The sequence below is a fragment of the Strigops habroptila genome, chromosome 1, assembly GCF_004027225.2.
Source record: "Strigops habroptila isolate Jane chromosome 1, bStrHab1.2.pri, whole genome shotgun sequence".
Classification (NCBI taxonomy): Eukaryota; Metazoa; Chordata; class Aves; order Psittaciformes; family Psittacidae; genus Strigops; species Strigops habroptila.
Genome location: NC_044277.2, coordinates 85,667,304 through 85,681,361, shown reverse-complemented (window position 1 = coordinate 85,681,361; position 14,058 = coordinate 85,667,304). Strand labels below are relative to the sequence as shown.

General features: G+C 40.2%; 1 protein-coding gene across 3 annotated transcripts in view; it reads left to right on the top strand.

The window, feature by feature from the left end:
- DUSP22 (dual specificity phosphatase 22) overlaps positions 1 to 14,058 on the top strand; it is a 43,440-nt gene that overhangs the window by 25,471 nt on the left and 3,911 nt on the right. For all 3 annotated transcript variants that reach the window (XM_030479944.1, XM_030479965.1, XM_030479954.1), the window contains 3 exons: positions 4,815 to 4,864; positions 10,322 to 10,396; positions 11,917 to 12,088. In XM_030479944.1, the coding sequence (XP_030335804.1) occupies positions 4,815 to 4,864; positions 10,322 to 10,396; positions 11,917 to 12,088 (297 nt within the window). The remainder of the gene's footprint in view (positions 1 to 4,814; positions 4,865 to 10,321; positions 10,397 to 11,916; positions 12,089 to 14,058) is intronic.

Sequence of the window (14,058 nt, the reverse complement as noted above, 5' to 3'; positions counted from 1 at the left end):
AAAAAGCTGATGATAATGAAGATGTTCTATACTCTTACTGACTTTTACAAATGCGAGTTAACTGTTCAGTTTCCCATCTTAGCAGATTGACGTCTAAAATAATTTGCATAAAGTAAGTATAAAGTAATTTGAACTGCAATTCCATGAATACTTTATTAACTGTAGTGTAAAATCTCTGCATATATGTGTGCTCCTGAAATTTTTTGGTTTTAAAACTTCAGTATTTACTACAGTAGAACTGACTTCGTTCTAGAATCTGTGATGAAATTATGCAAGTGTTGTTGCTATTTCTCAAATAAGAGTGAATTTTAGAAATTTTACTTAACTCTCGCTTGTTTCAACTTTGACAATCTTGAAATCAGAATACTTGCTCTAGTTCTGTTAGCTCTCACTGTATCGGTTTAACTGTTGCACTTAGTTTCAGGGCCTAAGAGACAGAAATCTAGTTTTGGTGGTTACTCTGCTGAAACAAAAAACCCAGAAAAGTAAATTATATGTTGTTTTACTGATTTGTTTTGAGGGGGCAATCTTAATAGATTAAATACACGAAAAGAAATGCGAGTTCTGCTTTTATTTGATGAGAGCATCAGTTAGGATCATCATGTGAATAATAACAAAAAAGGTTAGAGAAGTGTGTGCGTTGAGGGTAGGGGTGTTTGGTGGTGAAGGTGATTGATGGAGAAAGGAAAGTGAGCAACGATAACAAGTGGGAAGAAGTAGTGAATTGAAATGAGCAGGAGAAAGCTTTGTTCAGCATCTCATTGACCTAGAAGCTTGGGTTTGAACGCATTCGCTATGTATGGACTGTTTTATTACCTTAGAGCATACATAAATTCTATTTAATTTTTTTATTTTTACTTTTTATAATGGGTAATCTGGAGAAAAACTTGTTTGGAGAGGTAAGACAGGACTGACACAGCTGTCAGCTGAAGAAATGTTTGAATAACAACATATTGGCAGCAGTATTCAGTGAATAAAGTGGATGTATTACTTCATGTAGGATTTAAAATAATATTTCTCATTTCCTCAGTTTTAATAATGTCAATCTTTTCTCTTTGCTTTGAACAAATATCATGTTTTGGGGTAAGTAGCTATTCTGTGGCACCTAATTTAGTGTGTGGAGGTAAAGTGGTACAATGCCTGGTTTAAGTTGTTCTGTCCTTCCTCGACTGAATAATTTTCAGAGAATTTTCATTACTAGGGAACAAAATAGAGTTAATTTTAAAATAAATTAGTAAATAAAGACTTCCATATGGTTGACATAAAATTTCTATTTGTTTTCCTATCTTTCTTAATATACAGTTTTGGTTCGACTTGGGATATTGCATCTGCAGCCTGATTCAAGTTTAAGGAAACTGCAGACTGGGTACTGATTTGGGGCCTGTTGAAATTTTCTGTAGGAGCTGGTCTGTTTGACTCTTCAACAATCTCTTGATTTGGCTTACTCTGTTTTAGTTGCTATTTCAGTGATTGTTGCCTTCTTACATCTTATGTTTCAGAATGGCAAACAAACTGCTAGGTAATAAAAAAGTGACATGTCTTTCTTGCTTGCTACTACCCCATCTAAAATGTTGTAGGTATTTACTTGTTTGGTTGGCATAAACTGTTCTGCTTTAAAAGGTCCCTTTGGGACAGTTCTTAGATGTTATCTGCAGTGTATGTGCACAGGAAGGACAGCAGTGTCTTGGGGCACAAATATACAAATAATATTATGATCCTGGGTAGTTTAAAAAAAAAACCAAACAACAACAAAACAAAACAACAGGCACAGACAGCAGGGTTTAGTGAGTGTCTTCCTGTTGCCAATATGTTTAAGAAATAAAGTCTATCCGTCATATGTGAGGAGAAGCTAATTCCAGTAATCAACATATGAATGTCAACGTAGAAAATCCCAAGTCTCATTTATGAATACCTGCACAATCTTGTGTCATTGTTGTATTTCAGGTATCCAGTTTTGATGAATGCTATTTGATTCTGTTATTATTACTTCAACCAAGAGAAGTAAAACTTGGTACTAGGGTGGGATCCTCAGGAGTTACCAACTCTGGCCAAGCTGCGTTTGAGTCGAAGTCACTGAGAGTTTCGCTGTTGATTTTCGTGGGAGTCAGGTTAGGTCACTGCACATACTTTTGAAATCCCACCTATAACTATTTCTGAGTTGAGTGTGTAATTATTTCCTCATAGGGAGGAGTCCATCACCACAGCTTTCCAGAAACACCATGCAAGTGACATGCATTGGTCAAAATACCAAATTCCAGTAACTTTAACCTTCACCTGTCTCCGAAGCTATATTACAGCCTGATGCTGAACACCTGTGAACAAAGTAGGGAAAAGTGTGGTGTGGGCTTCACTGGAAGTTGTAGGTGCTGAAGCCCTCCAGGATCAGGCTCTGGATGAACCATTCAGTACCATGTGTGGTCTCTCATAGGCTAGTTTCATGCTTGCTTGCGGTAATGGGAACTAGTCAGCCGTGACAAAAAAAGAACATTGTGGGTCTTAAACTTGTGCTGGTGCTACTTCTGCTTTTAAAGTGAACATGATCTGAAAGCCCCTCTGCACTCAGCTTGTGAAAAGCACTCAGCATGTGCCATAGCTTCTGAAATCTGTGGAAAAACTTGCGTTAGTGCATGCTGGAGGAGAGAACCTTCTGGCATATGGTGCACTCTGGAGTTAACCCATCTCCTACCTTCACTTCTCTTCCTGTTTTTTCCCTTGGTGGTGCAGAGTTAGTGACATGGAGTTGTCTAAAGGTCTGGGGGAAAGAATAGCATGTAAATTTACTTTCAGGCCATCATTCTACTGGAGTGACTCACTTAAAGTGATACTCATGTCCGAGGCAAACCTCTCAGATGTGTCATACAAAAGGCTTATTAACATTATTAATCTGTCACAATATAATTATCATCTTTGGCTCAGCAGCCTATCAGTATATGTATTACTGCTACATTGTCTTTTGAAATGAATGTATCTGTGAGCTGCTGTGGGTCAGTTTATGGTTGTGGAGCCATCCTGGTTTCCCACAGCAGGCACCCCTTCTGATACAAGGCAGGAGGGACTGTACTTGATGCCATTGCCTCCAGCAGGAGGCTGCTTTGGTTTACAAACTGACTTCATTCTTAATCTCTCTCCCCTCAGCTGCATTTTGCCATGCAGCTCTCAAGCAGAATGCCATGTGCTGTCACTGCCTTGGTGTTGGCCTGATGGTGCCTTGTCCGTTGTCAGGCACTGCCATGTCTCTATCTCCATGCTTAGCACTGTCTGCAGAGTGTTCCCCTCTCTGACCCTGCCTTCCCCAAACCAGAGGGCTATAGACAAGTTGTGGCACACTGGGGATGGCCTGTCAGAGTGAAAAAGTCTGGTAAAGCCTGGTGAGAACAGGGCAGGCTGTCAGGTCTATGTGGCTGTGGAGAAGGTGCTGGCTGAAGGGGTTCTGCTGGGTTGAGAAAATGGCTGTACCATGTGTCGTGTCGCGGGGGTGAGGTTTCACCATGTCCTTTCTGACATAGCGATGAAGTTCATGCATCTTGCAGAGGATTAGCATGATGGGGTATCATGGTGTGATGCGTCAAGACCTGTTAGAAAAGGGATTGCTCTTCGGTGGGAGATGCAAGTGAAGTAACAAAGTGTGTGTAGGGGAAGTAGAGGTTTCTGAGCCAGCAAAGGTGGTGGTGGAGAAGATGCTGTAACAGTTGAGCAATGAAAATCTGCCCCTACCCCAGCTGGCAAATGAAGTGCTGGGTAGATGCATGTTGTGTTCCACCTTGTTGGCAAAGGATCTCTTACAGATAAATATATGACTTTCCCTGTGTGTTGAACATGCAGGATTATTACAGGGGTTTGCATTGTTACAGAAAGATAAACTAAGGTGCATTTTATGGTGGATATTTTGCTATGAATCCTGATCTTTACAAGTAAATCTGAAAAATTCATACTGCATCTGAAATAAGTCGAAAGACTTCCAGTGAACGATTTTTCTTTTTTTGTGTCTGAGCTGCAACCTATATTCTTGGAAGTCCTATTTGAGAAGCTAGCTAAATATGTTTTCAGAAATGTTCTTTTTCTTAACAGTTACGGGGCAAGACAAGCTTTAAAATAAAATGACAGTTAAGATGAGCGTTGACAATGCAAAACAGTAGTGCATGATTATAGTGTTTTAAATATAACCAGTAACATTTTTAATGCATCAGAAATGGTTATCTGAGTTCCCTACTTGATCTTGTAACTTTTTATGATAGCTGACTAAGAAAGTGAGGTTAACTTTTTCGAAGAGAAGTGTGAGTTTTACAGTTGTCCTGCTTGAATCTTCCCCAAAATAAAAAACAAAACCCATGCCACAAACATGTTTCTTCTCTGAAATGCATTTTGTTTGGTTTATCAATGAGGTAAAGAAGAATGATTTCATGGGATCAGAAGAAATTGGTTATCACAATTTTGGGTTGTAATATCTGTTCAGAGAAGGGGAAGGGCAGGAGAAGGTGCAACTTAGTTTTACTAGAAACGTAAGAAGAATGAGATTTTGAAAAAGAGGTTTATGCCTCTTTAATAAAGATGCTTCTATTTTAAGAAGCTTCGTTATTGGGCTGGGATAAGCATGACTAAGCTATGTGCTGGTGTCTTAGCAACAAAGCAGATGTGAAAAGAGTTTTAAAACTAAAATTTGGCTGCATAGAGATGATGTCTGCTTGTCTGAATAATGGTATGTCTTCCTCAAAGTCAATAAAACTGCACCAGTGTAGAGCAGGACTTGCACGGTGCTAGATAAATGTATTTAACTTGGATGTTTTCTTCTCATTCCTTTTTGTTTCTTTACACAGGGGATGAAGTATCTGTGCATTCCTGCTGCTGACTCACCCTCGCAGAACTTGTAAGTTTTCTTTAAAAGTAAATTGCAAAACCCCAGAAATCCCTCAGTACCATGATGCCTGTTTTACAATGAGCTGAGAGATCTGATTCTGATATCTCACAAGTATTACACAAATGTGGTTTTTAATCTGTTAAGAAAATACAGTAGCACGTTATCTGAGCCACATTGGTTCAGACCCTGCTTTTTGTGTGTGAGGGTTTGTAGGAGGGTCAGTTTGTAAACACTCTTCATTTTTGGCCTTAAACTTCAGGAATTTCTTTGTGAGTCTGCTCCTGATTTAGTCTCAGTTTATTCTAGCCATTGTTTTTGTGAATCTTTTTGCTTGGCTGTTCTTTCTTTGTGCTACCTCCAGCAATTAACAAAGAGAAAATACGTGAAGGAGGTATGAAACCTGGTGCTTCAAGGGTTGAAATAAATTCTTTACAGTCGGCCTTCAAGATGAAGTCCAGTGTGCCAACTACCTCTGCAACTATCTGCTCTGGACTTCCTGAACCTGCCTCAGGAGCCCCCGTTGCTCTTGGTAGTAGGCTGGCATAGCAGAGAGTTTCTGCCCTGCAGTGACTCTTGCCTTGAGGATGGATGTACTGAAACTAGGGCATCACAGCCTCTCTCTCTCACCTCTGCTAACATTCATGAAATGCTTATTGGCTTATCCTTGGTTTTAATGTTTAGAGCCATTGAGCATAGCAAGTCTTGGTTCCAAAGAGAAATCAAAACACGTTTTGTAAAAGAACTTGGATGGTGACCAGCTCTTTCTTCTAGAGTTCACTGTTTATGCTGGGGAGAGGTGAGGGGGGTTTCAGCCACTTCCTGCTACCAAGTTTTGTAGAGAAACAAGTATTTGAAAGAGGCCTGGTAGGTACGGAAGGAAATGCAGCACTGCTTTTTTCTCACATCGCAGCAATATTCCGGCTTATGCTTTCAGGGGATATTTTTAGAGTATGTGTGTATCATACCCTAGAAAGATTCCAGCGTGGCATTGGATGTGTGGTGATTTGCCTTTTCATTCTGCATTTCTTGCGTGATTTTAGGGGAAGATAAAAAAACCACAACCAAAACAACAAAACCAAAACACACACACACTCCCAAGCCACAACAAAAAACACTCCAAACCCCTAAATTTCAAGACAGGTCTGTAATGAGAAGGCAGATGACTAACTGCCTTTGTCATGGACAACTTTCTGTGACCTTAATACTTAAAATAAATAAAAATAAATGTAAAGAATTATTTTGGGAAGGAAAAAGAACATGGGATTAGAGGGAAATACTCATGTCATATTGTTTGCTAGTATTCTGTAGATCTGTAGCATTTTTGAAAATGTTTTGAAAATCTGCTCCCTTTGTTATTAGAGATCTAGATCAGTTGGGAATGGAAATAGAAAGGATGGCATTTGTGATGAGCATTAATCAATGTACAATTCAGTCCTTCCCTCACTGTTACATATCAAGGAGTTACATTGAAAAAACTACCTCCAGTGCTTGAGCTGTCTGGCACAGTACCAAAGCTCTTAAAGCTTCAATAAGAACATACAATATTTGCATGAATGTTGTTTCTGTTACGCTGCAGGCATCTAAACTACTTGCTTTAGTATCAGGTGGTTGCAAGCAAATGTCATTACTTCTAATACTGATACATTTTTATCACTTAAAATAAAACTTGATGAGTAACCGATTTTTCTTTTTTGCTTTGCACAGTTCAGATCTTGAAGTAAAATCAAATCACAATGCTCACAAAGAGCAATGTTGCCTGCTTTGCACATACAATCTTCTGAAAGCAAAAGGAAGCTGTCTTTATTCAGTCTGTGAGGATTTGACACAATCTTATCTGGGAGCAACTAACTGTACTGCCTGTGTCCGCTGTGGAAGGAGGGATAGCTGGAGAACAGAAAAGGGAACTGGTCCCTCTGCAATATCTTTGTGTATCTACCCTCTTTCGAAAGAGGGATTCTGGTGGTGTCAGGGGAATAAAGGAAAAAAAAAAAAATCCTGAATTGCAGGTCCTTGTGTTTTCTCAGCAATGATTCACAGGCACAACTGACCAGGTACACACTGCTGTCTTATTCTGAGTTACCGGCTGGGCTTAAACCATGACAGTGTCTCACCCAACAGCAAGTTTGTGAGAAGCTTTGCTGCTCCTTTGCAATTGCTGGCAGTTTGATAAGGTCCAGCTGGAAGCTTTTACCTGCTGAATTTGGGGATTGTGAGCTCTTAATTCACTTTCAGCTCATTTTTGTGATGGAAACTTCTGGTTTCTTATGTGTGTAATGCACATTTACTCCTAATAAGTTTGTTAAGTGGAGTTCCCTTCCTCAGAAGCATGAATTGCCAGGGAAATACAGCAGGGATTCCCCTGTTAACATGTGGGGGTTCACTAAAGTGTCTCAAAAGCTTGCTTCTACTCCCATGTTCTGCCCCTGCCAAGCCTAGGAATCAAGCAGTTGCTTTTGAGACTCCAGGTGCTTCCTAGGCATTAAATGAGTGTTTTCCCTGGACTGTGAGAAATTTACCTCGGGCCTTTGACTTCTCAAGATATGTCGTCATCTATTAGAACCTGTTGCTAAAAAGTTAATTCTATAGAAATGAAGTCTTCCCTTCCTGTCCTGTTCCAGCTAATTGTCTTAGGCTACATGTTTCTAAGGGACTACCTTCCAATGGTCAAGCTGTTAGTGGTCATAATATATAAGCCAGATAACCTATGAAGAAGAATTTAGGTGGATCTTTGTTGCATTTACATTGCCAAAGGAAAGATGCTTCTTCCTATGTGATTTGGATGCTTTCTTTTTAACCTTTATAACATTCATAGAACTCTGACTAGCAACAAATGAACATGTAGATCTGGTATCATAACTGCCCTCAGGCTAGTTTTGGATTATCTGGCTTTGTAATGTATAAGTTTTAGATAACTTCTACAATGTGCTGGTAGGGGCACTCTGCTAGTGGTTCTTCCTGTGCTATTTTCCTACTGCGAAGATGGATGCAGTTCAGGACCCAGCTTTAAGCCTGGAGATGGAAAAGCCAGATATGATGTAATAAATTGTCTTGAAGTAACTGTTCAGTCCAACAAATAGGCTGCAGATCAACATATTTGCCAAGTGCTTTCCTGTTACAGATGATGATCAACTGTTTTGCGGTTAGTATAAGACTTGCCATCCTTCTTTGTGTCTGGCACTTGCCACGCCGATAACTGGTCCTTAATCTTAGTTTTTGTGTAAATATGGTTTGTACCATAAGTTTGAAAATGAGTTTAGGTAACTCTGTCTCCTCGAGGCAGCAGAGACCCTGATACCACAGGGGTGTGGAGGAATACCTGTCTCCTTTTCTCTGACTCAAGGTGAGGAGGGGCTGTGGTTCTACAGAGCAGTGCTAATTTTGGCTAAGATTGGCTATTTCTCTTCTCTTTTTCATTAATACCTGAAACACACTTGGCAGTGTTTTGGCAATAAGGAAGGTGAATAAAGCTGAGTGAATGGAGTTTACTGCTAGCTATATTTAGTACGTTGCAAAGGTGTTATGCTCATTCGCAGGTATTTTTCAAACCAAAGCATTGAAGTGTTTAACCAAAACTTGTGCTAGACCACAGAAGTGAATTCACTGGTGCTTGAAGCTGTGCTGTTGGTCAGATTTTCTAGAAAGAGAAAAGATGGGTGTATGGGAAGATTAGGATGTTGTCAATCCAGCCCTAGCCAAGTTTCATCTGACTGAATCCATTCAATCTCAGATAAGAGCTCCTTCATTGTGCAGTAGCAATGCCTCTTGCACACACAGCCCAACATGTCATTTGTTCTCTGAGTTTGTTTATGTGAAGCTTATTGTGCCCCCCAGGCGGATCTGAGTGCCCTGATTTGTTAGAACTCAGCCAGTGAAAATGTTTGGAGTGGCTGTCTGAGTAGACATGCGTTTAGTCTGTCTTACATACGCGATTGGTTTCTTGAAAAACAAAATCCTGAGTTGACAAGTTGTCCTAAAGCTTGGGATTGCATCGTGCCATGAGATTTTCCAAATAAGTTACTCAGGTCTTTTCCAGCTGTGTTCTCCATGTTGTATCCAGTGATGTAAGAACTGCCTTGGAGAGGGAGTCCTGGGCTTTGGGATCTCTCTTTTTGGATATTCAAGCTTAGACACTATTGCCTTTGCAAGTTCCACAGGCGCTGTCACTCTATTGCATCACCGTTGTCCTCCTCCAGGTCTTGAGTTTTTATAGTATCATCAGCTGCACTGTTGGGCAGGAAGGGAAGCTTCCTTTTATGTGGGTATTCCTGATTTTTATGTGGCTGCTGATGCTGGGCTGAGGTTTTTTTTCTTTTACTCTTGTGGTATAATATTCACCCTGAGAGGGGAAACATCTTGAATACAGGACGTTGTGTTTCATGGGTGTTGAGTGCAGTGTGCTTTCAGGTTCGTCTTTGCCAATAAGCCTGGTACTGATTACCCCTTAAGGAGCTCTTTGTGTCACACACGCTACTGCTTGCAAGCTTAAATTGCAGGAGCACTCAAAGACTGCAGTAAACTCCAGCTCTTTTGAACTGGAGGTGCTGCTTGTACCTGTGATTAGTTGTAGGCAGCCCCAAAGGCTTTGCAGTCTGAAAGGCAGAGGCAGGGCGAGCAAATTAGGACTGGGATGCTAAGAGGTGGTGTTGCAGATTTACTGAGATAATGACAGCTGTCCACTTCCTTTCCCTCAGACTTGCCCCGCTTAAAATGAAGAGGCATAATAACTAAAGGATAATAAGAGTAAAAACCTTAAGGTTTATAAACTGAGTCTTTAGCTTCTCCACATTTTCTCCTCTGCTGCTTAAAAAAGAGGTAGGCTGTAGGCAGAGGTTGGCTGACACCCTGAATAAGGGCAGGCAGAGGGGTCCTGCAGTCTGAGGTGAGAAGACTGGAAGAAGCTGAAGAAGACAGGGCTTGAATTGAATAGTTTTTCATAGCAGGGACAGAAGGGAGAGATTTCATGTTGCAAAGAAGAAAGTAATAACATTTAGATGTGTCCTAGTACATGGTTTGAAGGAGAAGGTGAAGTCAAAGTTAAGCGTAAGTTTGGGTAGCGAGTAGTGGATGCCTCTGTGAGAGACCGTATACCTTGAGAACTGTTCATGTAGTCGTGCTGAGTTTCATCTGACACCTGAGCATTCATAAGGACATGCAACATCAAGTTACTAGTTTAAAGAGGAATAAAACTCTGAAATACAGACTTGACAGTCATCAGAATAAAGTGTTAGTGTTTATCACATCATAGTGCCTAAGATTACCAGTTTCTTCAGGTACAGTGGAGAATAACTATGCCAGCGAGTTTTGAGTTTCATTTGCAGACACTAACTTTTACCTTGTAAGACCTGTATTCAGTTCTAAATTCTAGAAACAGCATTCAGTGAGCTTTCGGATACATTTCTCTCTTTCTAAGTAATGATTTTACTAAATAGAGCACTTTCTTTATTCCCCTTCTGCTTTTATTTTCAGGGCAAGGCATTTCAGAGAAAGCATCAAATTTATCCATGAGTGCCGGCTTAGAGGTGAAGGCTGCCTAGTTCATTGGTACGTATACCACTTCTTAAGGGTTTCTTTACCTTGATTTGGATGTTCATCGTTTTAACAAGTTAGTGTTCATCTCCATTTTATAGCAAAATCCTCTTGGACTGAGACGCCCCCTTTATTTGAAGTGGCCCAGAAGATTTACAAATGCTGTTAAAGCCTCATGCTAGGACTTTTGAATCACTGGGATGGGCAGCTGCCTGGAGATAAAAGAAGCCCAAGAAATTCTTCTTGAGCTTCTCTTCTTATCAAACCTTGTTGTAGGATTGATTTGAGTTGGGATGCATTGACTAGAGACATGCTATTTATTTCCCATTATTTTAATCACTGTTTCTAAATGTGATTTCCATAATTCTAATTTAATTAGTTTCTATAACAGCTATTTTGGTGACTTCAGAGTTGTTTAAAAAATTTCCTCTGAACAGAAATTAATAATTTTTTTTTTTTCCCCTCTTTTTTTACTTTACACTGCTGAAGCATTCAGATGTTCCATTTGTTAATAGTGAGTCTCTGATTGGAGAGATGCTCCTGGGGCTGTAGAAAATAGAAAAGGAAATCCCACCCTGGGATTTTTCTTGCTCTCTGCTATTGGTTGTAGTCTTCATGCTATATGTCCAAGTGACATATCTGAGTCTGTATCTGGAATCGGAGTCATCTTGTGATATGAACACTGGACTTGTACACAGACCCTGAGCGTAAATCCCCTGTTTGCTACAGACTCATGATAGGGCTGTGCACGAGTCATTTGGTCACTGTCCATGTATGTAAACCAGGGATAATTAGCATGAATTCTGATGGAGTTTTAAAACCCACATATTTAAATTTGTGAAGCATTTCAAAAGCATAAACTATTCTTGAAATGCCAAGTGAAAGAGTCTGGTACAAATGTAACTCAAACATATTCTTTATACTCCCAATTGTAATAGTTGGCAGTTTTTTGTCCAGTGTTGTCAAACCATTAATAGTGAATGTTTATTACTTTATCCCAGTGTTTCATCTGGTGAAACTGGAGTCCTGAGAGTTGAAGTTGCACAGTGCATGGCTAGCAGAAAGAGGAAAAGAACTCAAGCAACCAGCCATACGTACTTCAACAGTTCAGTTAAAGTTCATTTCAGCCCAATGAAATGGAAGCCTTTATTTGTAGGGAAGAGGGAACAGTCTTACTTTGCTGCTCTAATCTATATAAGCAGAAGAAAGTGTGTGAGTGACTTCTAGATTATTAAAAAACAAATTAACTTGGAACTGTGCACTGTCCCCTGTCTTTGAGAAGACTTGATACTTATTTCTTCCTTTGCAGTGTCATACAAATTACTACTTAGAACCCCCTTTCTCGATCTTGTCATAGATTTGTTCTGACACATTTTAAAAAGCATCACCAAAACCCTTTAACTCAAATACTGCAATATTTCTTCTTCATGGCAAGAAGCACAGCAGTCTGCTGTGATGTTGGGAAGTGATGTTTTTAACTGTGACAGATGAAGTACAGCACTACTTCAATTTATTATGCCACCTTTTTCATGCAGCCTTGCAGGTGTCTCCAGGAGTGTGACATTAGTGGTTGCCTACATCATGACCATCACAGACTTTGGTTGGGAAGATGCACTGTCTGTTGTCCGCGCAGCGAGATCCTGTGCCAATCCTAACATGGGCTTCCAGAGGCAGCTACAGGACTTTGAAAAACATGATGTTGATCAGGTAAATGAACTGCAAACAAATGAGCTGTGAAACACAACCCCAGGTCAGATCATGGGCTACTTCCCATTATTTTGTGGTCTGGGTGGCAAAAACAGGTGACTCCCTGTTTTTGCTTTGAGGGAGTGGCTTCTTGGCCAAACCTGCTCCAATGGGAAGGTGCAGGTAGAACTGAAGGTGTCAGGGAATGCTAGATGAGGGAAGAGATGAAGCACATCTAAACACCTCCTGCCCAGCTGTGTTCTCAATCTAGTGATTGCTTCATGTGCGCTAAGACAATAGAAGACTGACACCTTCAGAGAGGTAAAAACAAATGGGTTGCTCAGAACGCAGCAGAATGACCGACCTAGAAGTACCAGTTGCATGGAAATAGTGGGTTTCCCCTCAACACATTCATTTGGAATAGTAAACAGGAAAGAAATCATAATCAGAAATCTTTGCTATCCAGGAATTAAATAGGTTTTCATTATGATGTACATGTCATGTTCTCCCCACCTTGTGTGGCTGAGACTTTGTAAATTTTCCAATGTGTAGAACATCAAAAATATGACTCTTTTTTTTCTTAGCCTTGGAAGGCTTTGTAGCACTAGGAGAATTGAGGGAACAGTAAGACTGCAGAGTGGTTTTCATAAGACAAAAATTAGTTTCTTAGCTCTAAAAAGCACATCCCACGCAAAAGACCTGCTCCCTGTGGGTAATCTGTAACTTCCACTTATGTTAAAAACCTACTCTGACGTCCTCTCTGTTTTCCATTGCTCAGCATATTGCTGTTCTCTGGGCTTTTATGCCTATCATGCTTATTAAAAATCAACAACAGAGGCAAACCAAAATCGGAAAGCAAAATACATGAGGCAGAGGATGTTGGTTGTTTTCATATTTTTTTTTTTTTTTTTTAATTCCTTGCCTGTCATTCAGCTGCAGAAAGCTCAGAGTTTAGAAATTACCAGTTGTTTTGCATGATGCAGTCTGCAACTGTAAATATTTGTGTGTTTTTGTTAATATTTAACTGAATGTTTCCTGGATCGTTTGGGACTGGTGTAAATGGTAGAGTAACTGATTTTTAAGAGACAAAAGTCAGAGGGGGACTTTCCAGACTTGTCTCCTTCCTCCCTTACAGTCATTTCTGCTCTAATTGGTCTGGGCTAACAGCAATGACAATTAAGGCTATATGCAAATAGCCTGATAAAGACAGTAACGTCTCTTGGTTTTTTTTTTTTTGGTTTTTCTCTTTTTCATCCACCATGGACAACACATTCTGCCTTTTTTTTACTGAGGGGGAGGCAGTAGATTGCAAAAAGCAATATCCACCTGTAGTCACTGGCTGGGCTGTAGTTTCCTACTGTCTCTGAACAGCAACCACATCCTTAGCAGGTGTCTGTTTACATACCTGATTTCAGTGGAATAATGCCATCTGCCATGGGTGTGAACTTTTTTCTGATTTCACCAGCAAGGGTGTTTTGCTGTGCCACTACAGGGTGGTATCCTGCGGGGTTTCTGGAATGGGATCCTCTAGATCTCAGTCTTACAGGAAGGGATTCAGTCACTAAGGTCACAACATGGTTTGGACCAATTCTAAACTTCCATGTGGTAGCCTGAGGCTTCAGATTTGACTTAGGACATTATGATCATTTAGGGATGGGAGGGAGTAACTATATTGAGGTCTTGTTTCAATAAATTATCTGTACGGATAAAGCTGTCCATAAGCCCCAAACAGAACAAGGCTATGAAAGCTAAGGCTTGAAAAATCAATATTGTCCCCACTGGAACAAAATAGTTGGGGTCTGTGTCTACTTGCTGCTTCTGCAGAGAAGAGCAATGAGATTGTTAGTGGACTAAAATTCATCAACTGGCAAAGAAGTGACAGAGAAGGATGTGATAAAGGCTTATAAAGTTGACCGGAATACAGAAAGTGAACAGGTATGATTTCCATTCTTCCCTGTAATGTGAGATGGAGCTATCAATTGGCAGGTCCC